Source organism: Microsporum canis, genomic scaffold (assembly GCF_000151145.1).
Source record: "Microsporum canis CBS 113480 supercont1.2 genomic scaffold, whole genome shotgun sequence".
Classification (NCBI taxonomy): Eukaryota; Fungi; Ascomycota; class Eurotiomycetes; order Onygenales; family Arthrodermataceae; genus Microsporum; species Microsporum canis.
In genome coordinates this window covers 1,608,763-1,634,025 of record NW_003299168.1, presented here as the reverse complement: position 1 = coordinate 1,634,025, position 25,263 = coordinate 1,608,763, and the positions used below count along the sequence as shown (strand labels likewise).

General features: G+C 46.9%; 7 protein-coding genes across 7 annotated transcripts; 2 read left to right on the top strand and 5 right to left on the bottom strand.

The window, feature by feature from the left end:
* Window positions 1-1,320: 1,320 nt before the first annotated feature.
* On the bottom strand, window positions 1,321-5,257 carry MCYG_02052 (RNA-dependent RNA polymerase; the record flags this gene model as incomplete). The annotated part of the gene is made up of 3 exons (XM_002849072.1): window positions 1,321-2,135; window positions 2,268-4,533; window positions 4,571-5,257. The coding sequence occupies 3 exons, from the start codon at window positions 5,255-5,257 to the stop codon at window positions 1,321-1,323; spliced, it is 3,768 nt and encodes a 1,255-aa protein (XP_002849118.1).
* A 788-nt stretch (window positions 5,258-6,045) lies between these two features.
* Window positions 6,046-7,933, bottom strand: MCYG_02051 (dicarboxylic amino acid permease; the record flags this gene model as incomplete). Its single annotated transcript, XM_002849071.1, has 4 exons — window positions 6,046-7,363; window positions 7,427-7,587; window positions 7,649-7,713; window positions 7,783-7,933. 4 exons carry the CDS (start codon window positions 7,931-7,933, stop codon window positions 6,046-6,048), a joined length of 1,695 nt encoding a protein of 564 aa, XP_002849117.1.
* Window positions 7,934-11,670: 3,737 nt separating this feature from the next.
* MCYG_02050 (GTP-binding protein GTR1) lies at window positions 11,671-12,753 on the bottom strand (the record flags this gene model as incomplete). Its single annotated transcript, XM_002849070.1, has 2 exons — window positions 11,671-12,493; window positions 12,560-12,753. 2 exons carry the CDS (start codon window positions 12,751-12,753, stop codon window positions 11,671-11,673), a joined length of 1,017 nt encoding a protein of 338 aa, XP_002849116.1.
* A 634-nt stretch (window positions 12,754-13,387) lies between these two features.
* MCYG_02049 (uncharacterized protein) lies at window positions 13,388-14,180 on the bottom strand (the record flags this gene model as incomplete). Its single annotated transcript, XM_002849069.1, has 4 exons — window positions 13,388-13,540; window positions 13,600-13,761; window positions 13,840-14,049; window positions 14,118-14,180. 4 exons carry the CDS (start codon window positions 14,178-14,180, stop codon window positions 13,388-13,390), a joined length of 588 nt encoding a protein of 195 aa, XP_002849115.1.
* Window positions 14,181-16,327: 2,147 nt separating this feature from the next.
* On the top strand, window positions 16,328-16,764 carry MCYG_02048 (uncharacterized protein; the record flags this gene model as incomplete). The annotated part of the gene is made up of 2 exons (XM_002849068.1): window positions 16,328-16,427; window positions 16,556-16,764. The coding sequence occupies 2 exons, from the start codon at window positions 16,328-16,330 to the stop codon at window positions 16,762-16,764; spliced, it is 309 nt and encodes a 102-aa protein (XP_002849114.1).
* A 600-nt stretch (window positions 16,765-17,364) lies between these two features.
* On the top strand, window positions 17,365-19,494 carry MCYG_02047 (asparagine-rich protein; the record flags this gene model as incomplete). The annotated part of the gene is made up of 4 exons (XM_002849067.1): window positions 17,365-17,520; window positions 17,604-17,661; window positions 17,724-18,430; window positions 18,502-19,494. 4 exons carry the CDS (start codon window positions 17,365-17,367, stop codon window positions 19,492-19,494), a joined length of 1,914 nt encoding a protein of 637 aa, XP_002849113.1.
* A 1,745-nt stretch (window positions 19,495-21,239) lies between these two features.
* Window positions 21,240-24,841, bottom strand: MCYG_02046 (condensin complex component cnd3; the record flags this gene model as incomplete). Its single annotated transcript, XM_002849066.1, has 3 exons — window positions 21,240-22,622; window positions 22,692-24,334; window positions 24,400-24,841. 3 exons carry the CDS (start codon window positions 24,839-24,841, stop codon window positions 21,240-21,242), a joined length of 3,468 nt encoding a protein of 1,155 aa, XP_002849112.1.
* Window positions 24,842-25,263: the final 422 nt, after the last annotated feature.

Sequence of the window (25,263 nt, the reverse complement as noted above, 5' to 3'; positions counted from 1 at the left end):
GGGTCGATTGATGGATAAATATCTGTCTTTTCCAGGACAATGTCCAAGATATATATAGGAGCCAGAGAACAGAGAGAGAACGGCCAGTCTTCCAGCGCACTTTTGAGGAGTTTCAAGGGTTGGGGGGAAATCTTGCGTGTGATAACGAAAAAAAAAGAAGCTCAGCCTCATGCGCGGGTATCCACCACCCAACTAAGATGCCAGTCAACCGGATAGAAGCATCCACGGAGCAGCGCAATGCAGCCTTAAATAAGGCACAAACAAAATGGATCCAGTTGGGGGGAGAAAAGACCTGAGAAAAAGCCTTCACCAGCACAAACGAGAACTCGATGTTGCTTCTTCTGCCTTGAAACGAAAGAAAAAAGACGGAAAAAAAAGGTCGGGGAAAGCAAACTCGTGACATGTGACTGCTTGGGGTAAACATGTGATTTTAGCTTAGTCACGCAGCCCTGGCTAGCTGATTGGTCGGCGGGAGAAAGCCACCTTTTTTCCACATTGGGAAGGTCTCAAGTCACGTTTGCCAAGCCTTTTGTATTCTTGTCTTTATCTAATCAGATAACACGCGATAAGAAGGCGGTCAGGCGGCTCAAAGGGATGCGAGTTCTCCTTCCTTTCATCCTTATCGAGTTGCATATCTACACCTACTATGTATGTCGTTCTTGATGCTGTGTTCGTTACCCTTGCCCCCCAGATGCCAGGAGTTGGATACATCATAAACATTATCCTCGTATCGACATGGCAATCTGCTCACGCAAAATATGCGGTAATTCGTTTACGTAACCCGAAACCCAATAGTTAAGGAGTACTCTGTACATCCAACTTTGAGGAGACAGAATCAGTAACTCTGAACGAGCCTGTAAGTGTTAGAAAGGCGTCGGATTCTAGAAAAAGTTAATCTAACATAAGTATACGATACAGTTCGCGGGGTATCCGATCAATTCGAACGCAGCATCATCTCATCAAACAAGAACATGGATAAACCCAGTAACATCTTGCCTCAGGGAAAGTCACAAGTACATAATCTTACATGGTAGCAGACAAGAAACTCTGTAATCAAGAAAGGAACAAGATAAACAACCGAAAATCCCAACAATCCAATATTTAGCTCAACATGTCCAATCCTCTTGTTTCGAGAAGAGGGGGCTGCGGGTTTCACATGAAGGGCCAAAAAAAAAAAAAAGCCGTCCAACGCTCTACCCTTGTCTTCATAATCTACCTGCCCGCTTGCCAAAAGAGAATAGGGTATATCGCTGAAGAACAAAAACAACAAGGAGGGAGGATGAATAGTGAAAAAATGATAAGCATGGAGAGAAATGAAGATTAAGCAACAGAAAACCAATCGTCGTCATCGTCAAAGGCTGCCTGCTCATCGAAGTATTGAGAGATCAATAGGTCTTCTGGATCTGCCTTGCGGCGTTCTGCTTCAGCCTTCTTTACTTTTGAGGTGCTTACATCCAGCACCTGGTAAATGGGAGATGTAACGCCGTGCCACGAACCAACGGCTCTGCACTTAATCTCGCACAGGATTTCAGCAGCCGCATGCCATGGGAATAATGACTCGGGAAAGGAGTGATATGCACATGAAGCCAGTAGCTTCTTCCACTCATGCTCGGACTCCCTCCATACGATGCTGAGTTTATGGTCAAACTCAGGAGGCTGGATAGCCATTAATATTTCGCTGGCGAGAGTGATTTTAGCTCCATAGGATAAGCTATTAGCCATATAACTTTGACAGGCTCTCTCAACCTGCTTCCGGATACCTTGGATGGCATCTAACAGCTTGGTGCACTTGGTTTTATCTTTGTTAGAAGCCATATTCCTTTCTTGGTTCGCACGGTTCCAGGTCATGTTCCATATCGCTACAAGGTCTCCGTCAACCCTTAGGATACCATCTGATGGGCAGTCCTTATTCAGGCGCCCATGCAACTTATTAGTCACATTCTTGATAACCTCGAACTTGAGGCAATCGAGGATATTATCCGCCTTCCATTCCGGTATCTCAGGGTTTTTATACGCTGGATTATCTGGGGTAGCAGGACCTATGCTTCTACGATAAGCCAGTCTATTTGCTGCTGGGTACTCGTAGCCTGACTTCCGGGTATCCGCAAGATGGCTAAGGAGGCATGAAAAATCCACTGCGGATGGTGAGCCAATGCCACCTAAGTTATAGCAGAACCTCTCATGCTCATTTGTGCATATCCCAAGCGAATTTTGTGACGTGTTAAAAAGGAAGGCCCTGTCTATAAACTCATTAAATGGCATATTACCCACACGTTGTGATACCTTGATCAGGCCATACTTTTCGGGCTTTGGTATTTCTTGAAATGGCTGGTTACGGAATGGGTTAACTAACCCCGGTTCCCAACAGGCCCAAACTTCGTCGCCATCATAATCACCGCCGGAAAGTAAAGACGCAAGTGGAACATCGCCTTTGGTAGAAAATATAGCCACTCCTTTCAAATGCCTCAGAGCCGGGTGGAAGATGGCTCGACACTTCTGGATATCACTAGGTAAATGAGCAGGCGCACGAGCTACTAAAATGTCGATGCCGTCCAGGTCTGGTGTATCCTCCCAGTTGTCCCCAGGGGCAAGGTGAACTTCGCCTTCTTCAAGTACCCCGTATGGGTCAGCAATGCAATATACGTATGTTGACTTGGGGATTTTTATCTTGAGATCTCCGAGTTTTTGGAGATAATTATCAAAGTAAAACTTGAAAAGTCTGCGCAGGAAGTACAGCTTAGAAGGGAGGAAACCGGCATCGAGAAGCATGATAATCTGTCCTAGTGTGTCAGGGGGAAATCCATCTGACATCGTGGCTTTGACGGCCGTACTTCCTCCCATTCGCTTAATCCAGTCACGACAGGCCGCGGAATCCCCAGTTCGAATGATTTCAAGGTAGCCATCATAAAATTTGTCTGCTTCCATTTGGATTATAAAGGAAAGGTACTCCTTGTTGATACCTGCATTTTGCAGTACCATTAAGAATTGGGTGTTCAGGTATACTGACTGAGGGGTCCTAGCATAGGAAGAGACGTCAAAAGTCATTTGGTGCTTGTCTAGCAACACACCCCTATCACAGGGCGGAGGCTTGACCTTTAACTGGGATGCATTTATGACCATCCAGTATCCCCTATCGGTTTCGAATGTTTGTCGAAGTCCATTTACTTGTGGGCATTGGTCATCTCTGGCAACTATCCAGATGCCCTTAGCGCCAGCAAATCTACCCTGGAAACATGCCGGGACTTTGGAGAGGCCTAGGGAGTCTGTAATGGCCTTCCCTAAAGATTTTGAAATCAAGGCACAACCATCACTCATCTGCTCCTGCCTCGGGTCATTATCGTAAATGACTTCCTCCGGCCGGAGGGTAATTGTTGGCGTAGTCCTCGACAGTCCTAGACGGATTCTGTTGAACAATTTATAGTCTTCCTGGTGTTTGTTCTTGGGATACAGTATATGCCAGTTAACCAGCTGTTCCACTGTCATAGGCGTACGGCTCCCAGATAGCTCATCTAGCGGTGAGACTTCTGGCGGGACTTTCAGGAAATCATCACCATCGACTGCAAATAGAAATACCTTTTTGCGCCCAGCGCCACCAGGAGATTTTGCCTTTGACTTTGACTTAAGATCCTCGATGTAGAATGCACGCCATATGCGGCCAAACAGATAATGATTCTCGGCTGAAAGCCATTTAGATATGGCCTTCACAAATAGTTCTGCATCGCGGCCAGACCTATCATTCTTCATGGGTATTGTTATTTCCATAAACCTGTCGGCCCCGTACCGGCGAGCGAACCTATGGCTTTTTTCGATTTTGAGGGGGTGCAGAATTAGTATTAAAGATCCGTTCTTCCCCCATTCAAGCTCACCACTGAGAACGACCATTTCATGTGTTTCTGAGTCTATGAAATTTCCAACTGCGAGGTTCCAGGCACCATGTTTAGATCTTTCCAGCTTGTTCATATTCGATCCACGGTATAGCATTTGCCAGAATGCATCGTACGATAGGTCTTCAGGAAGTGTATTTTCCGTGTCTATGGTCTCAAATGAGATGCCACAACCCCGTGCCACACGTTCAGCTTCATATCGATATCTTAGGGTAAGTTCTTTAAACCATGTAGCACGTTTGGAAAACGGGCCGTTTTTCGCCAAATCGATAACAGTTCTATCCCTTTTCTCCTCATCTAACAGTGTGAGCCTTGTAGGAATACTAACTATTGGATATTTTGGAAACGATGAATTCGGCCTGATGCTTTCAAAGGATGTATCTGGGGTGGTAATGTGAGAATCTGCGAAGACAACAGTTACGGTGGTCGAGGCGAAGCTTGTGTCAGGGTTAATATTATTGGTAGATGAAAACATTTTTGGGTTCGGTAAATTCGGGCCGCTAAGGCACTTTGTCCCTTTCATCCTACTGTTAATTTTCGGCTGGCGTTCCTCATTCCGATTTGGCGTCGCAGGGGGCTCAGGCACTTTCACGGTGGAGCGAAATCCGTAACCTTCGAGCTTTAGCTGCTTTTGTTTCTTAGAGGGACTCTGGACTCTCACCATCAAAATCAGTCAGGGCTTCCGCAGCAAAATCAAAATCAAATCCTTCAAAATTGGCGAAATCAGAGAGCGTGTAGGTATCAGAACCGTCGCCGTCATCGCAATTATCAGATAAAGAAAGTGTGTCAAAATCAAGAATGGGGGACGAAGGCGCGGTGGAAAATACCTCAGAGTTGTTGTTTTGTTTTCTTTTAACCAATTTGGAGCTGGCTTCAGGTACAGGTGTGTCTGGAGTAGCAACGGTTATGGTAGACGTAAAACTACACCCTCGCAACGGAGAAAGGGTACTGTTACCATCTGAAGCTAGAGAATTCCTTATCATCCAACTGTTGTCTGATAATATATCGCCCAGTTTTTCATAAACCAGGGCCTTTTCCTTCTCTGAACGCATTCTCAGTCGAACATTAAACCCGCGTCGAAGCGCAGCAGATGAAAGTGAATCTATAGTGTCATAATCCCGAAGGTTTTCCCTAAACATCTGACGACCGGGAAACAAGCTTGACTCCCAGTCAGCAAACTGAGTTATGGCACTTGCGAGGTTGCCTTTCCAGTATATGTGTGTTATGCGTTTCATGCACGTCTCTTCGATTGTGGAGTTTTGTGATGAAGCGCTGGACTCTTGGAGAGGTAGATCAAGGTCAAAACCTATGTTCAAGTCTCCTATTATTCGACGGAGATCACCTCCAGATTTCAGCCCTCTCTGGCTGGCCATTGTGGTATTAATCAGAGTACTAAGTAAACAAAACAATTTGAACGTGTATGTGCTATATAGAAGATCAGCCTTCAATCGCACAAAAAAAAAAAAAAAATAGTAGATTAGATCTGAGAGAAGATCTAACGAATATATATACCCTGATATTATTCAGTTGTAATAAAAATTGAAGCCCCACCATGCACCTGTATGCAGCCGTTGTGATGAGACGTTGATATCAAAATGCCGGTGAAATGAGCAGAGACGAAGGTCGCTCCCAAAACAAAGACCAAGACGCGAGAAACAGGATCAAAATAACAACTAACGAATGCACAAAAAGAGCGAGAAGGCCAGCATTGAGGTGGTTGACGAGGCTGCGAGGCTGTCAACAGTGTCGAATGTGCAATTGCTGTCGAGCAAGGCGCCTGCAAGATGGTTGGCGGTTTAAATATGATGTTGCAGGAGCGAGAAGAGAGAGAGGGGCGCATGAGTTAGTTTCGACACTAGCGACCAACCACTTTTTATCCCCTGAACATTTGTTTTCTCAGCGAGTACCAATCATAACAGGATGCTCAGACAAGGGCGCGAAGGGGAAATGCAGGAATGGGCCGCGGTGAGACGAATGTCTGCATAAACGAAGAGACAGACAGGACTGGGACGAAACGAGAATGCGAGTGACATGTAACCACGACTTTAATTATGTAATTTAATACAGAGACAAAATGGACAAAGTCAACGATGCAGAAGCCATGGATCATTTGCTTATTCATGAGAAATAATAAATGCTATAATGTAAACAAGAAAGGTATCTAGAATAGCCAAGATACAAATCTTCTGTAGAACCAGCCGGCATCGCCCTGTTGTTCTCTCTTAGCTGCCTCCTGGGCAAGGAACTCTGCCTCTTCACGATCGATCTCATCCTTTCCACTCCAGAGATCAGCCTCTGCAGCCTTGACTCCCTCGGTTTTCGTGTAGAATTTGTAACCGAAGAGAAGAATGAGGTATACGGGGATACCGAGATAGGAGGTGATGAAGTTCTTGTAGTCGAAGTTTCCATAGGTCTTGGGGTCGTGAACGAAGACGTTAAAACTCTTAGTAATGGCAATTAGGCAGCAGAAAGCGAGTGCGCCGTAGGAGCCAGTCGCGCCAAATGGTGCCTTGAAGGCAAGGGAGGTTTCCGGGACATTCTGGGCCTGGCGGGCGCGTATAAAGTAGATGTGGGTTACTAGAATGGAGATCCAGGAGAGAAGTCCGAACATGGTGACAAGGTTGACAAAGTATCCGAACACAACCTTGGAGTCATCGGAGACGTTCAAATATGCGAGTAGAGCAAACATGGTGGAAAGAGCAAGTGCATAGATGGGGACGCCGCTGCGGTTGGTTCGCGCAAGGATAGCGGGAGCCTTGCCTTCGCGAGCCAGACCGTAGATGGTTCGGGTTGCAATGTATAGATCAGAGTTCGCGGCAGAGAAGACGAAGACTAGGATGCAAGCGTTGAAGATTGAAGGGAGAATCTTGATTCCGGCGATCTGGATAGCAACGACGAAGGGTGATGCGCTGGCGCTGTTAGAGGCCCTGTTTGCGAAAAGGAGATCCGGGTGATTGTATGGAACAACCATTCCGAGGAAGAGGATGCTGAGGCAGTAGAAGAAAAGGATTCGGTAAAAAGTGAGTTTGATAGCGCGAGGGATCGTCTTTCTGGGGTTCTGCGCTTCTCCGACAGTAACACCAACAAGCTCAGTTCCGAGGTATGCGAACGTTGCTTGAACCATTGTAGACCAGAATGCAAGGAATCGTCCTGCTCCGCCCTTTAAAATGTAGGTATTAAACGCTCCAGGATTCTTCCAGTACTGGAACCCTTTCCTGTGGTGGTCGGGGCCACCTCCAAGAGCCAAGATAAAGGTCAACAGCATGATTCCAAGGATGATAATAACCTTGAACGAGGACAGCCAGAACTCAAATTCACCGAAGAATTTGATCCCAAAGTAGTTAATGGCGACAATGACAATCAAGAAAATGGTGATCCATACTCCTGGATTAACCGAATCTCGCTTGACCCAATACTGTATAACTAGTGCCGCTGCAGTTAGCTGATTCGGCGTGATAATGATATATTTGCAGTAGTAACTAGTTACGGCCATCCAGTTAGCAATTCTGAGTTCCACAGGCAGGATCAATGAATCAACTCACGAGTATCCCAGGGCAAAGCCTAGAGCAGGGTCGCAAAATCTAACGGCATATCCGGTAAATCCACTGGCAAGGGGTAGCCATGCAGCCATCTCCCCGAGCGCACTCATAACGATCCAGACGACGAAACCGACGACGAGATATGAAATAAACACGGAGCCCGGCTAAGAATTACATTAGCGCTTTGCAATGGAAACTCATGGCTCAAGGCGGAAATTTACTTACACCAGCCTTTGCAAGGGCAGCTCCAGTTCCAATGATCAAACCAGTTCCAATTGCACCGCCAATAGCTATAAAGCGATCAATTTGTTAGACAAAGTCCATTTTCCGGGCGCAATATATCAAATCAGTCGCCGTACCAATCATAGTGATGTGCCGGGATTTGAGCCCACGGTGTAAGCTGGTGTTTGGATCACTCTCAAACTGCACATCGCCAGTCTGGTCTGAGAACTCCTCCTTCGTCTGCATCGTCTCGCTGAGAGGGCCATCTTTCTGCTCCCAGGACGCCATGGCGGGCGGATGGCAAGGCCGAGGACGAGAACTATCAAAAATTGGTCGAGACTCCGGACAAAGCCTCCCAAAGCTGCAAGATACGGCTGCCGATGGAGAGCTTGAACACCGATTCTCTCAGACAGAGCGTCAAGGTCGAAGAAAGAAAGCTATCCGACGAAGGGGAGGGCGCATAAAGCCTTATTTATATATAACGGCCAGAGAGTATATCCGGGTTACATAGTAAATCATAGAAAAGAAAAGAAAAAATTTTTCGAAAAAAAAAAGTGGGCAAGGACCCTCTTGACTCCCGTTTAACCATCCTGGGGTTGCAGAGATTCCGGCTTAACGCCATCTTCAAAGTCTGGGTCGAGTTACTCCGTAATTGTTCCCGAAAAGCGTGTGTTCCGTATAGGTTTTTTGGGCGAGTGTGGTATTAGTACCCTTGGATCCTATTGGTGCGGTGCCGGGGGGAAGAACACGACGAGGTATACGCCATAGCAGAGAACTCCCGTAGTGGTCGACCTATCAAGCGGATCCCCTCTGACGCAGGCGTTCGGGACAGCCACCTTATTATTATCACTCTATATTATATAGTGCGCATATACTATGCACGAAGTATGAAGTTTGATGGGGATCTTACGTTAGACCCATGACGTCCGGGGTTGTAGGTGCAAGGCATGGGGACCCCGGTTGGCCTGACAAGGGGCCACTTGGGCATTGAAACGATTACACAGTATGCATCCAAGCCGAGTCTCACGAAGTCGTCGGGACTCCGTACGGGGGACGCCGTCCCATGTTAGCTGTACAGATTCATCACATGGCCCCTTTGTGTTCTTCGACGCCCCATAAGCATCTGCCACTGGCATGGCGCACGACGTCGAAATGCTTAGTCGTATAGAGGACCATTAAGCATAGTAAAGGTTGCATAATAAGCCTGTTAGGTTCACGGACGGGAGAGAAAAAGGAAAGCTTCCAGAGCTGTTCGATTTAATAATAAAATATGTAACTAATAGTAAATGGACTCGATGTGGGCAGCTTGAGAAATACGAGGTTTTTGTTAGTTGAAGAAGAAACAGAAGAAAAAAGCGACTTTTGGGAGTGTCATGTGACTCTTTCCTGGTAGATAACGACAAGGCAGCCTCCAGCATTATCCCCAAGGATCACGACGAGAAGATATCTCAGATGGAAGATAAGAAGAGATACCGGAAGACAAGCATCAAACAAGCGTTCCCGTGAGACACGTCTGATGGACGGCCAACTTCCTGTCGGGGGGGTTTACCGAAGGGAATTAATCCCAACAGCCCTCTCCACTCGATCCTGTTACTCGAAGTTTTATGAACACTAACAAGATCCTTGTATAGAGCCTAAGCAAATCGAATCTAGCGCATTTCTACCAGAAGCACTATATATATGTACCAGATATATATCGTGATCCGCCCGTTTGAAAATAAAAAAAAAAAAAAATTCTCCGCGTCCATAAGCCTTGTCCAAACAGTTACCTAGTGCTGCAAGGTAGCACCTACTATAGGACGTACATACGTTCAGTTGGATAGGAGACCGATAAAATGAATCCCCACTGGCAAACCAGCCTTCTTAGGCCATCCGGAACGGGGGGCGAATTTACGTCCTGGACCGTGAACTTGACTATCGCCGCGAGTTACCGTCATGGAGCCGGGATTGGGGATGTTTTCTCAACTTGTTATCATCGGTCCTTGGGGGTCTCTCCAGAAAGTATCGTGTTTCCGTGATTTGACAGGCCTTTGGTCCTGTGCCCTAGTGCCGCCTAGATGCTTGGTTGCTTGGGTGTCAAGGGGAAGAGTATGATGCCTGGCTCACCTTGGCAAATCTCATCGCTCTCTTCAGTTTAATTCAACAAAGTCGATTGATTAACTAATCCAGAGAGGTGTCCATAATAACTGACATCATGGATCCTTTCGATGTCAACATAAGGGCGTGAGGTTCGGGATTTCTGGGCTCCAGGTGTTACGCCAACGGTATGTCATCGACAAGTCAAGTGTATTTAAGAGGCGACCAGCATGTTGGTGCACCCTAGTCTAACTGATAGGTTGATGGCAAGAGTCCATGCTACTCGAAATAACAAATTATGATTACATGCCGTGTGGTGTGTGAGAAAATGCAGATGTTATTTCCACGACCTATGCTTTTTTTTTCTTTTTGCCTGCGAAGGCTGTGGGGTTCAGCCTCGGCCAACGAAGGCTGCTTCATGTTGCTGTCGAAGATAAAAAGATATAACCAACCTCTACGGAAACATATATAAAGGGCACCAAAGCCTCATTCCAGGCCGCATGCAAAGCTCTCAGCCCCGCAGTCAGGCTTTCTCCTCCAGCTTCAAAGTGAGATCCTCGTATAGTTATATATCTTCTCCTCCACGCTTTGCCCCATGCCAAGGCATCTCGCTCGCTAACAATCACAGAAGCAATCGCCAAGAGCGTGTTAATGGGCGACCAACAACACTGCTCTGTCGCCTTGGACCTCCGCATTCCCCAGAATTACCTGCCACACGGCCTGCCTCGCAAAGAGGAAGACAGGGTTACACTCTTGGCCGCCGGCTCCCAAGCCTGGGAGTGGTTGGTTGCGCGATTTCAAAGCGCTGAAGTACATGTACATACATGACTGTCATGCCAGGATAAGAAAGCCGCAGTCAATTTACATTGTATTCTAACAATAGAATCCCTGAAAGCTGTTAGGTTTCTCCGCGTTTACTGTTCCTCACTGCTGGAACACCGTTGACAGGATCATCCATCGCCATCACGTGTGAAGTTTGCCCAAGAGAACAAACGAAATTGCGACCTTGAGATGTTGCACGCCACCATCCTACGTCGACGAGCTTAGTTTTCCCCAGGAAAATGACGAGAGAGTTCCCTCTGGAAAACACCTTATTCTGCCGAGTATGCAATTTACGCATGATCGACCGGTCTATGGCGCAGGGCGTGATGCTTAAACCGGCAGCTTGTCCGTCCGGTGTTTCCGCCTTGCTCCGTACACCACGGTGTTGTGATGTTTTATGGACCTTTAAATCCTTCCATGGAGAATTTTACCCTGGAAAGCTGAGCATGTTATGCCCGATAAATGTCCGACTCATGGTAAATGTCCGACCTATCTTACTTTCCAAACTCCCAATGCCCAGAAAAAAAAGAGCGTGTTAAGTTGCTAGCTGAATGCAGCATAATTGGCCAAGCCCATTTATGTTGGATACCTGATTCGTGCTTGGCTCGCCTCATAGAATCCTCCATGGCCTCGTATGACCTCTTTGAAAGCGCCCCTGGCACCAGAGTTCGAGCCATTCAATTAATAGGGACATAGCTCTTGTGTGTACAAGGCCCCTGAGTGGGAATGTGTACTGAATCTTTGAACCATGCAACTCTATTGTTGATCAATTGAATCATCCTAAATAGGCTCTGTCATTCCAATCTACCTGTGCTATGATTCTGGGTTAAATTCTCGATGGGGTCTTATATCAATTTTAAGAAACAAAAGAAAGAACAACCTGAATCTTTAAGGGAAGGTTACGAAGAAACTAAAGCCCATGGCATTTACAGTGCGTTCCTGGGTTGTTAAAAAGCGGGTATCTTTGAACAGCTCTCATCACATGAAGAAGGATAACCAATGAAGTAACGGGAATTAATTAGGCGGGGAGGGTAATACTGAAGGCCGTTGGGGTCGTCAAGGCATATATATGTAATAGGTTCGCCCCAGGCCAGGTCTGTGGCGTATTTGAGCAAGACATGGTTTCCTCAGCCAAGTCCATTGTGATGTCCATTTGGTACGCTACCCGGAGTATCAGAATATGAGAGCGGGAATCCATCGCTGCTACCGCCTGAGGACCCTTTAGCAAAACCTTCTCGAGCCAGCATCGTGTTCATAACCGCACAGTTGTACGCAGCTTCGCCAGGCGGTATCACGACTAGTATATAGGTATTGTCGGTGAACAGGCCGAGGAACACGTTAAACTGTGGAGTTTTCGTGTGCATGACTAGAAAACTTGCCGATGCAGGAGTAGTATGTGTATTCCTCGCAGCGCAATGTTTGAACGCCTTCATAATGTTTGATAGCCGTTCGTGACGATCATAAATAGGATTTAGTTTGCCCACCTCGGAGGTGACTGAGGTGATGGTTAAGAAAGTAGATCGCTCAAACAAAACCACCTCTTCTGCGTCAATTTTCGCAGCAAATGCATGCAGAAATCTTTCTATGACGGAAAGATTGGGGATAAGTTTATGCACAATCCCCGCCCAAGCTTTATACAGTGACTGATCCCATATACTGCTACCGAACGTATCAATTGAGAATGAGCCGGATCGAGCACGAATCAGGGCCGAGCGTTCCTCGCATATCCGTCTTCGATGTTCAGTCTGGATTAAATCGAGCTTATGTATGAGGCAGAAAACGTAGGCATTGGGGCTGAATTCTTGGAGGGCACCGATGATGGAGCTGTAAGTGTCAAGATCTCGCTCGACTTCGCGGGATTCAATATCGAAGACGTATACCAATACTGCAACGTCAGAAAATATATTCTCACGCTGGGATGCGAGGTATGTTTCCATAAATGCATCTTGCCTAGAAAGCCAGGCATGTGTTAGAACCTAGTCATAACCACTTAGAAAGGAGTAGAAAGAACCATACCCTCCACAGTCCCATAAATTCAAGGTCAAGTTACCGATGAACTTGACATGACTATGTTCGACGTCAATTGTGGCTCCCAGCCGCCGCACATCCTTTGCGACATAGTTGCTAAATATTATCGATCGCATGGAGGATTTCCCTGAGCCACTTTTGCCCATGAGCAGTACCTTCCGCTTCTTCTTTTTCATATCCATGGCTGCAGCCGATGTCAGACTTCAGACAGACTCGTTCAACAGTGTGTGTCAGATGCTGCATATGCGAATGTAGAACGCCGTAGTTGCTTGTTAGTAAATAAAAAGAAACTGTGTGGAGAGAAAGGTATTTGTGGTGAGAAACTGACGTAGTGACGGCATGGAAGGTTTGGAATTGCCTAGTTGGGGTTAGTGTCTCCCAGCCACTTATTTCTTCCATCTTTGCAATTTATTCAACATGACAAAGTGTCGTCGCTACGAGATAGACAATAAGCTATTGATATGTTATTCTCAAATTACGCTTATATATCTATGGCCCGCGCCGGGTAGCTGCATCAACGTTGCTGAAGAGCTATTGTCACTATACCTCCCCAGCACTACTTATTACTCTATACCCTCAAGCTCTCCTGTACTTATGCTCAGCAGGGTATTTCAATGAAGATATCAATGTTTTGCTACTGGGTGACTGAGTGAGGTGTAAAGTTCTTCTTATCTCTGGCTCTAATGAAAATGCTGACCACCCGCCATAACAATTTCAATTGCGCATGTATTCAGAAGTCGATGCATCAGACCTTCTCAGGCTCTCAGCATATTCGTTGTTGTCCCGTATAACTTGGGAGGCAAAGGTGGCCTGCAGCTAGCAGCTGCCCTTTTTAACAACAACATTGAAATTTCCGCTATCAAACACCTGCCCTCTCACCGAAACGACCTGCGGACTGACACACGTGTCAAGAATATCCTGGGCGTAATCTGCAATTTGCTTGCAGGGTATAGAGATCGTATTCGTGGTCTGCCAACAAGTTAATATGCTGAAAGCTGAAAGGTGAACTAAGATATAAAGACACGTACATCATTGCATAAGAAGATGCCAGATTTCCAGGAACAGCTGACACGAGTACATGTCCGTGCTGCGCCACCACACTTTCCACTGAGGCCATTAAGATATCTGATACCCTCTTGAATACTTTTAACGCTTGCAGGATCACCTTGAGGATAGCAGTTCATCGAGGTCTGCATCGTTTAGATCATTAGCAAAGCATCTCTATGGAGCTCGAACCCCATTAAGGATTGTTTAAGGAACCACGTTACCTTGTAACGAGCCTGGATATTACGGTCATGGCGATTCTTAGAGTGGTCGTCCGGGTTTAATGTTGACCTGGCGAGACCCTCGGCTTGGGCATATATCTCCTGTACGGTGCCTTTGAGGCTCACTGTCTCTCCATCGAGTGCAACAGGGCCAAGATACGTCAATGGGCCCTCTGGATATGGAAGGGGGTCGGAAACTGGACTTGCATAAACCTATATTATGTTAGAGGCCACTCAATTGAATATAGCTCGAAGAGCCATAGACGGTGGACTAATGTTACCTGGGTAGCCCCTATGCTGAGAAACCCAGCTGTAACAAGTGTTACGGTAGTAGTAAACTTCATCTTGCTTGTCAATGACCGACGTATCAATAGAATTCGAAGAAGAGAATGAGTTTGTCAGAGAGACTAAGGTGATATGCGAAGGGCTTTATAGTTCACGACGCTACTCAGTGACTGTACAATTTCTGGAGAATGCCACTCTATAGTGACGCTTTATATTATTGCATATAATATTTTAAGAGGGGCCGTGATCACTTGTATGGCTCCCCCATCAAGTGATCCTTTTCTTGTTCCTGAATTTCTTTATGTTTGAGCGCCTCTAACTGTGGGGCATACAAACGCCAATATCCGAAAGTGGACTAGCTCCCGAAGCCATCAGGCGTGCCGCGCGCCAAGCCAAGTTTGTAAGCGCGACCGGCTTTGTTCTCTTGCACCCTTCAAGAGTGACGACTTCGCGCCATTCGCAGCTTCACAAGTTCAAATTGTGATATCTACATTTTTTACCTATAGAGTGCGCGATAATGAAGGGTTTGTTACCTAACTTGTTGGTCTATATATACTACTCCGCAATTGGCATGGACAGCAAGACCTCCCAAGCATACCGTAGTGTTCTACATGAGTTCTACTGTGCTAGCCACATGGTTGAAAGGGTACTTCAAGGGATAAAGTTGAACATGCGGAGTAATTTCCTATACCCTGAAGTTTGCCTGTCTCCTATCAAGCCCCGATAACTTGGATTACTATGCCTATGTTATGCAGGTTGTTATGCAGTCACCAGGGTCTCGGGGAACAGTGCCTAGCTAGTTTGCTTTCACAACATCTTATAGTATAGGTTCACTTCCACTCGATTTTCTTTGTTAGAATCTCCCTCGCTTAGGGAGCACTAGGGGAAGTGAACGATACAGTGAATTCTCAGATTAGCCACCTTCGATGATAGCCTATATAAAATCCCAGCTCAAGAGGCATAACCATGAGATAAGTATATCTAAAGTCATAGAATGGTTATATACTACCATCTACTTAAACTAGGGAGCGATTTCTATATTATATCGCAGGGTCATGCGTAGTCGCCGAAAATGATTACTTGTTGCTAGACTTTTAAGTTGATAGAAAGGGCCGTACGAACTACGTATATTCTCATATTCAGGCTATAAAAAGGCCGTGTCCTTAATGAGATAAATAAGAGTCCATATAGCAGTCTACGCCTGATCATACGAACCAATCTTGGGTTGATGACAGGGACTAAGAACTTTGATACGTATTTTAAGGTCTTTACATCCAGGCCATGCGACCCAACCCAAGCTTGGTTTGGATGTATACCCATGGAAAGCATCAGCTTCAATCTTGTTATACGGTGTGTTGATGATAATGTGCGATGCCGTAAGAGTATCTCTAATAAAGACGTCTATCATCTGCAACAGCGGATATTGTAATAATATCCCTATCATAATTTCTCGAGGCTAGTATGAACCTCCATGGCTGTATGAATGCGCGTCAATACGCTGATCTGACAATCCAAGTCCGTAAGTGATAATATCATATACTATACCATAATTATATTTTCCCTTGAACCAGACTGTCTCACCATGACGTAAAAACTTACCTATGCGTATGCCGGCTTCACTTGCCCCCATACCTAATTTCGTTTCTATAATGCTGTGGATCCCAATATGATCCCTCAAGAGCGCTTAGCTCTTAGATACTGGGAGACAACGTTGCGACTAATATAGAAAAAGGAGCTGCGATAAATACAGTGCGCTCCAACCTTAGGACAGCCTTGTTGGCCCGTCGATCACAGGTAAGAATATGCTATTTTAACTGGTGCCTTGGGCGGCCCGACTTAGCTACCGCTAGCGCAGTGATATTTCGGGCGATGCCTTTGGTTGTACAGGACAAGGATCCGACCGTTAGCCTGAGAGCATTTCCAGCTGTCATATGGTACCGGTACCGTAGCCAGAGAGTCATGCCAGCCAGCAATTTAAAGTTGATAGTCGCCGTTTGGAAGGGTGACGTTGCGTACTATGAAAGGGTGCTGCATATGCACTGCGCAGAGTAAACATTTAAGCCATACTTTCTACCGTCCGGTCTGGGGGATCTGTGTATATGTACGGAGAAGTATACAGTGGCCGAGCTTTGGAACCAGACAAGTGCTCGGTAGAAGAAGAGTATAACGCTGGGAGAAGCTTGCTCGTACACCAGGTTGACTAATAATGCCTCCTCCCCTTGGCCCGGATAGTTCGCAGTGCGTTATTAGAGCCTATGTCTGTTGCTCCAACGCTCGAAGGAAACAAGTCGGCCCGCTTGACGACGGTGAGTAAGGGCGTAAAGTAGTAGTAGTTAATCGACCAGGATGAAAACGAGGGCTCGAGAGGGAGGTCTTTTCTCTCTCTCCCTTGTCGACGAAGCTCATATATACACGTATACCTGTAAGAGTATAGACGTACCCCCGGAAGCTTCCACCGCCGTCCGACCACCTCGTCCAGCCCATGCATACACCCTGGAGAGGCTGTCCGGCCGTGATTTGTCACTGCATCCTGTCGTCTTTCCTGGAGTCAGCCTGGCGTTTTCATGCTATTCAACCGTTAGTTATCAAGACTCGAAACGAAGCTCAACCACGAACCGAACGTCTCCTGCAGACTCTCAGTAACAAGTAAAATAAACAATAACTAGATGCTAATACTAAACAAACCATGAACAAAAGACGGACGTTGATGCTCGACGTTTGAGTGATGCTACTTTAGTAAGAAGCAAAAAAAAAAAAAAAATCCACCGGAAAAGAGAAAAAAAAAGCCGCCCACTTCTCAAAAGTGTTATTTTTCTTCCCGTTTTTTCATCTTCTCCCTCAACAACCACCAACTTCGCTGCTCAAGAAGAAACTCCTCGTCTTCTTCCTCTTCCCCCTTTTTTCTCTCTCTCTTCCTCCCTCTCCCCGTTAATTCTTTCTATCCTTACCGCTCTCTCTTTTTTTTCCGTTCTGTTTTTGGTTATATTATTATTTTTTATTATTTTTTATATTTTTTTTCTGGGGGTTTTTCTTCGTCGGGGTTTCCTTATTCTTTTCTATTTGGCCTTTTTATCTTCGACTCGACCGGCAGCTCATCTATAAGGGAGGAAAAGAAGAAGAAGAAGAAGAAGAGGAAGATCCGGAGAGGACGTCCGGGATAGAATAACAGAAAGACGGACGGCATCGCTGCGTTGGACTCCTTTGCGTCGTTGAAAACGATAGCCTGAAATCCTCTATCTGGCCATGGCATCCATCCAGTCTCCCACCCCCAAACTCGACCGATACATCATCATCCACGTCGCCACTACTTGTGATGAACATGGCGTCTACGTTACAAAGGACTCTGCCGAAGTCATCGAGCTCGGATGGATACTGCTCGACACCAAGAACTGCGAGGAGGTAGGATATCCTGTGCTGTCCGTCCGGGGGTTTCACTCTCCGTTTCAAAAAGACCACCTGCTGACGATGCCAATTACCTCCAGATCCATCGAGAGAGCGTCCTGGTGAAGCCTGTCAATACTCCTATTACGCCTCTTTGCAGTACGTGTCCAGTCTGGTTCGGTTTTCTTCATAAGGGCTAACCAGACACCTAATATATATAGCGAGCTTGACCACTCTTACATGGGAACATGTTCGATCCGCGGGTACCTTCCGTGATGCAATCAATCGTTTCGATACCTTCGCCCAGGAGAATCTCTTGTCAAAAAACCTCGAGTTCGCCTTTGTGACGCTGGATTCATGGGACATGCGTGTGCAGCTGCCTAGGGAGGCCCGTGATAAAGCTGTCGTGCTACCTCCGTATCTGCAGCATTCCCGCACCTTTGACCTTCGAACGGAATATCAACGCTGGCAGCAACACCACCCAGAGTCCCTCCCCTTCGGACCAAGTGACCTGGCCAACATCTGTGCAGCCCTGGAGGTCGAGCCAGTCCAGTCCTCCGCTCCCATCAAGCACAACCTCCCATTCCACCTGCAAGCCCTCGCCCCTGCGTCTCCCCGTCGGGCCATGGAAGAAGTCATCACGCTTGCCAGAGTGCTCCGTGGGTTGATTCGCAAGTCTCAGCCTCCACACGAACACCCGGAGATTATGACCCGCCCTATGGACGCCAGAGCGGATGTTCGTGCGTTCTTGGCAGAGCGTAGTAAGGTTTTGCATATGAGTGGCCTGCCGCACGATACCACACAGTCTGAATTGGAGAGTTGGTACACGCAATTCGGTGGACGTCCCATCGCATTCTGGACGCTAAGGACGCCAGACCAGCACAAGCCTACTGGTACCGGTTTTGCTGTCTTTTCGTCCCACGAAGAAGTGAGTTTGTTAATATCATCTTGACACTGGTACTATTTCTGACCGTTGGGGATACACACATGTATTTATAGGCTGCTGAAAGTCTTTGCATGAATGGTCGTGCATTGAATGACAAGGCCATTGAAGTCTCTCCTTCTTCGAGCCGTGTCCTGGACCGTGCTGCCGAGATCCTTGCACCATTCCCACCAAGCAAGAATCGTCCCCGCCCCGGCGATTGGACTTGTCCATCGTGTGGTTTCTCAAACTTCCAGCGTCGTACTGCCTGCTTCCGCTGCTCCTACCCAGCCGTTGGCTCTGGCCCTGACCCAATGCCGTATGCTTACACTTATGGACCACCAAACATGATGCCACCACCCCACCACATGGGTCATCATGGCGGTCACGGTGGTCACGGAAGCCACGGTGGTCATGGTGGTCACGGCGGTCACGGTATGGGCCACCACTCAAGAGGAATGGGAGGAAATGGCGGGGTTGTCCCATTCCGTGCCGGAGACTGGAAGTGTGGATCCGACGGCTGTGGCTATCACAACTTCGCGAAGAACATCAACTGTCTTCGCTGTGGTGGACCACGCTCTGGTGCCGCTGTTGTCGCTGATTCTGCATTCCCAGCCCCCATGGATCCCCAGTCCGGGTTTGGCATGGGCGGCCCTGCCTCCATGGCTAACGCTCCCGGTGCCGGCCCTTTTGCTTCCACCGGAGGCAATTTTGGTGGCTTTGGCCAGCAGTTTGGCGGTCCACCAAGTACCTATTCCCTCCCATCAGGACTTGGGAATGCACCAGGCCCCTATCCGCCACCCATGGGCCAAATGAACCATGGTGGTTATGGTTCCACGAGCGCTTCTCAATCTGTAGCATCCTTCGGAAACCCTGCAACCCAGGCTGCCTTCACCGCTGCTGACCATACCCCACAGCCTGTCGGTACTTCCAATGGCGGCGGATTCTACGGGGGTGACGGAGCATCCGATCCATTTGCCTTCCTCTCGACCGGCCTTGGAGGCCTAACTGTCGGAGATGAGCCACATGGACGCAGAAACGGGGCATCCGCTAACAAATCTCCTGCCTAGACCTAATAAGCGGCAATCTCAACCGGGCATTTGTGCAGTGCTTAACCTAATTTGCATGAGCTTAGCCACATGATCCCAGCTAATTGTTAGCAGCGAACCAACTTCATATAACACCGCTTTTATACAGGTCTAAGATCCCCAAGATTGTCTGCTTGGACCTTTCCAGTGTATCTGTGAAGGACCTGGTTCTTCTTCCCGTTTCTCATTTGTCCAAGTCTCTTCCCCTCATCCACGCATTGTTTCTGTTCAATTTTGTTTTTTGACGGCCTCGGTCTCCTACCATCTCATTTTTACCCCAGCCGAGGATTCCTTCAACACTCGCCAACGATTCCGGTCAATCGCGGAAGCTATATTGCTTCAACTCCAGCCAGAGAGGACCACCGTACCAAAATGTTGTCTGGCCTCATTGTTTCGATCATCTTTTCCGGAGAAATAGAACACAGTGCAATAGACCGTCTCGATAGCACTTGATGTGTGAAATTGGATTCCCCTGGGCTTTATTCTTTCTTTTTGGTCTCTTGGAGCGGGGTGTGGAATGTTGGATGGATGCTTCTTTTCTATGGCATTTTGAGCGAAAGAGAATATACCAAGCAAACCTCTTTTTTTGGAAAAAAAAAAAAAAAAATTACACCAGCGAAACAACAAAAGCAAAAGAGTGGCATCCAAAACATCGGAAGGAAATTGAAAATGGGTTACAGAAGATGGTTTTTTCCTTTTATATCTCCACATGGAGGAAATTGGCTATTTTGTTATGTCTCCTTCCTTACGTCTGCTTTTTTTTTAAAAAAAAAGAATTTGACAGAATGGGGGGGAAAAAGGGGGGAAATACAGCGGGTTGGAAAGAACCAAAAGCAGGAGAGCCGGGAGTACTTACTTATATGTGGCATGCAGCATTTGTTCTTCGTGCCTGGAAATTTTTTTTGTCTTCTTTTCTTATAGCTTTTTTGATCGCTGTGTTGCCGCCCTTCTTACTCATTCCTACTATATTATCTCCCTACCCTTCCCCCCTCCCCCCCCCTTTTTTTTTGTGGCCTGTACTTTTCTCTCTCCCCCATCTCCATATATTTTGTTCAACCCCTTTTAATATGTTACTGTTGCTGTGTTGATTCTATCTCTCGATCTTTGGAGGGTTGCCCCATGAACGGACAATGCAAGGGTAGTTTTGGTTGCAGGATGGAGTGTTTTCCTTTGGCCATCATCAGTTGGAAATAGGTTGGCTCTTTTTTGGGATGGCATGTGGGTTGTTTTCATAGGAGTGCGGCTTGGTGGAATTTCCTTTTCTTTTTAAATTATTCTTCATTCATTCCAGGCCCTCGTCTCCCAGATTGTTTTCTGTTTCAATATTGTAAGCCTCCTATAACTGTGCTATTTTAATTCCACCTTGCCCCCTTGATCTTTATATCATTCTTCTTCTATCAGTATCTTCAGAATGCTGCTTGTTATTTCTTTAACATTGTTGTGTATGCTACCAACTGTATGTACACCGTCCGGGCAAATTATTTCTCGACCTTTGAAAACGGTTAACACGCCTGGCCTTTGGTCAATTGTATTTAGATTGTTGCGAATTTTATGAAAACACGGAGAAAATAAAGCCATATGCATGCTCTTAAAGAGGCTATATAGTGGGTGGCCATTCGTCATAGAATGAATATCATTCAACTTGGGAACTTAAGAAACGGCATGGTTAGACAAGCGTGAAAGAAGCAGAACCGAACAAGAGTATGATAGCTAGATCAAAATATCTTTCACTCGGTCTCATCACCCGTAACTGTACTTGCCACACTTTCAGACCTGCGAGCTGATGACCGCTGTCTTGCAATCACAGTGTCATCACCATCTCCTTCATCTTCCTCATCAATTCGGCTGATATTACTTACTGCTACTGAGCTGGCCCTACTGGCCTGAGATAGTGCCGTCACCTCAGTTTCATCTTCTTCCTCAATTGGTTCATCTTTAATGCGGACTCTGTCTCTTCTCTCTGGCCGCGCAGACACCGAGCTAGTGTCCATGTCCGTTGGCTTAATTATACAAGAAAGCAGTTTTAGGATGGAGTTCTTTGCCTTCACAAGAGCATTCCGGCTTGAAGCATCACTAGCAACACCAGCTGAAATGGCTTGGTCTAGCAGATCTTTGACCAACAGGGGTAATTCATCGTCATCTTCTTGAAGTTGTGAAGTCATGTTATCGGTTCTGATACTTGATCGTAGACTCTCCCGCTCGTCGGGTGCGCCCTCTGGAACACGAGAGCTGGCTCTTGAGGAAGGCATTGGAGCAGGGGTTGGCAGATGAAGCTTGCTTAGCATAGAAAGCAAGTACTTCCTCTCTTCTCGTGGAGCGGTAGCGAACCCCCCAACACCAAGGACACGCTGGAGAATATCTTTGGCGAGAGCGAGATGAAGGCTTTCACTGGGTCGTAGCATTGAATTTGTTGAAAGACTCGCTGGTGCTAATGGGTCTCCTCCTCCACCCAGGCCGATAATCCGACGGTCATCAGTCCATTCAGTTAACATCCCAACGACACCCGTCATGAGAGCTTTCGTTTCTTTCTCGCCGACACTTCCATCTATTTCGCCATCACTATCCTCCTCTGCTTCAAGAGCATAGAAATCATCGACCACTGCAAGAACAGTGCGGATTGCCGGTACCGCAATCCTCCGCATGTGCTGGGCATTGGCTATGTGCGAGTGGCAGTAAACGGGGAAGAAGTAAGTCAATGCTTGTCTGAGAGATAGGTTATCGCGTGTCCGAGGGTTGAAGAATGCGAGGACAAGGGACTGTAAGAGTGTTGTAATAGAGTTATCGTTGAATTCCTTGATAGATGGAGGAATGGATGGATTTGAAGGAGAAAGAGCATTAGTAAGGAGCATCTTGGTTAGCGCAATGACAGCCGCACTCTGGGCATGAGGTAGAGTTGATGTCTTAAGAGCCTTTGCAAACGCTTTCAGAAGAGGCTTTTGAAATGGTGGAGGTGTCACGGAGTTGGGATCATTAGGTGATGCAGTTGGTGCAAGCAGCGAGGTGTGTGTTGTAACTATATCTGACAAAATTCTCAGGGCCATCTCCTGAAGTGATTCATGGCCCTTAGTATAACAATGGATAAACAAACCCATGTTTTCCTCCGCGAGGGACTTGTTTCAAAAGTTAGCCATGCGTCTAGTAGGTTGTCGAGTAGACTGCCGTGGAATGATAATACATACCTTGTCTAGCAAGCAACACAGTCCTAAACATTCAAGGCCTCTCTCACGGATAGGGGCTTCGTGACTTCGAACAGCGGGTACAACCAAATTGTTCAACATTGTGACAAGGTGGACATTGTCCTGAAGATTGCCCTCCACATTTTGAAGCATACATTGTGCAATGTAGAGACACTTCATATTGACCACAATTTCTTTGAGAACTTTAGCCTTAGCCTCTTCCTTGTTGAACGGCACTTCGCCATCTTGTTCAGTATCATCTTCATCGCCTCGTCCTGCACCGCTTTTGCGTTTATTCTTCTGCACTGGTTTAGTGCTATCCTCACTTATCTCCGATTTAGCCGATACAAAGCTATCCTCAGAAACAATGGTATCATGAACTTCTGCCACAGCTTCGAGAACAACACTGCAGAATTCACCTTCACCAGCGGCGTTCGGGCTACACACACATCGTAAGACCTCTACTGTTAGCTTTGTAATCTCATCAGGTAGATTAGAAACGGCCAAGGTCTCTCGAAGGAGAGAAAACATCTTTCTTCGTCCAACCTCATCGCTGTAATCAAGTGTGAGGCAGATGTAAAGTAGCTGTTCAACAATAAATTCGATTTCCATAGTTTGCTCCTCCCCTCCTTCAGCCACCTCAGGATGGTTTAATCTCATAAGAAGCATGGTTGTATACTTGTGTAGATAAAACGCCATAGCGGTGACTTCTGGAATTTTCTCGTCGGCCAAATCTTCGAGCTTTCCGTTGCCCTCCTGTCTGCAAAACGCATTGAAGCTCCGAACCATGAAAGCTGATTCTGCGGTCAGAGTTTCCCAAAACTGTTGATCAAATGAGACAGCATCGCGGTAATCCGGCCTTCCTTCCCAGAAATTCTTCATGGCTTCGTGTGCGATTCCATTTTCTACCCCTGAGTTCACCACGTCAATGCGTTCCAAAAGCTCCGTAAGAGCAGCAATCGTGGGGGACAAAGACTTTTCCTCGCCTTCATCCTCGTCTGTTCTATATGAACTTGCACAATCTTCAATCCAACGATCATAAAACAGCCGCCCAGCTGCTTTTCGTACACTTTCGTCACGATCACGCATACCCCACCGTAATAGCTTCTCCCGCATAGAGAGAGAAAGATGACGAAAGTCACCAAGCGTAGGTAGTAACCGGGTATACAGAGCTCGTCGAGTTGGACCATCGACGTCTCGAGCTCGTTCAAGGAGAAATGGTAAGGTCGATGGGGTGAGAGGAAGGTTAAGGAGAAGTGTGCGTCGTACTTCGGCGCTGGTGTCATTTTGAAGCACATCAAGAAGTTTCTCTAGTAGAGCTGACGGGCTGTCCCCCTCCTCTTCCTCCTCGTCATTACCTGCCAGTCTTCCAAGGCCCATAACAGCCTGTACGCGGACGGTAGGTTCCTTATCTCTGATCCTCTTGACTAAGCCCTGCCTTATCAGGTTGTATAATTCATCATCGATGGAGTCCAATGAATTCACAATATGTGAGATGATCTGCGTAGTTCGATATCTAACCGTCTTATCCTTTGCAGCAAGTAGCGGAATAAGGGTAGACACGATGGTGAACGTCAATCGAGATGAAGGCGTTTCTGGTAGACCCCGAGTCTCGTCGGGGTCATCATCCGAATATATCTCGAGGTCTGTAGAGCAAAGGTTAGTTATCGACTTGGATGGCCCGACTCAGGTGGAAACTCTTGGGTCCTACCTTTATCAGTGGCAGCTTTCAAAAATGTTCCTAGGAATTTAATGACACGATCGGCCGCCCCCTCAGCTTTTTTCACTGGTACCACCCGAAGTAAACATCGGCATATCTCGATATTCAACTCCTTTTCTGGAAGCCCACCGCCAGCCAAATCTGGATGAATCTCGCTCAGGCGAGAGCCTTTTTTCCCGTCTACTTTCGTTGTTCGGAGCCCACAACAAACTTCTTGGATTTTTCTCAGCTTTATAGCAAGTTTTCTGTGTCCCGTAATTGTGCGTTGCGCATCAGCGAATATATCGACTACATTTGAGCGAAGGGATGCAGAGGTTGTCGGCAACGCAGGCTCCTCGGGAATATAAACACTGGGCGCAGTTGCTGGCGGTACGGACGATTTCCGTGTGGAAGCAGTCGACGAAGCGCGGGTGGAGGAGGTACGTCCGGGCATTTTAAGTCACAATCCAGGCCTGGATGTAGCCTGTAACGCGGTAGAAGGGCAGGTTGCTGTTCAAATATTCCGAGGGGAATTGCTTCGGAAGAACGAGAGAAGAAGCAGGCCAAGGTTGAGAATTAGCGTTGAAAACAAAAACTCCGTCTGATATCAGTGCGGATACTGATATCGCGATAGAAACATGCGGCTCGTTGCTTGCTTGCTCGCTCGCTTGGATTGTCGGTTTTTCCCTTTTTGGTTATCAAGTAAACAAACATTGTGATAAGATAAGCGCCATGACGCTAGTCCATGTTAGGTATGTCTATCCGAGTGCCGCGGTGTTGCCAAAACGGGAAATCCAGCGCTTCTTTCGTAGCTTTACAGCAGATGAACTCGACTTTTTGTTCTTTTTCTTCCTCATAGATATCAATATATTGCTT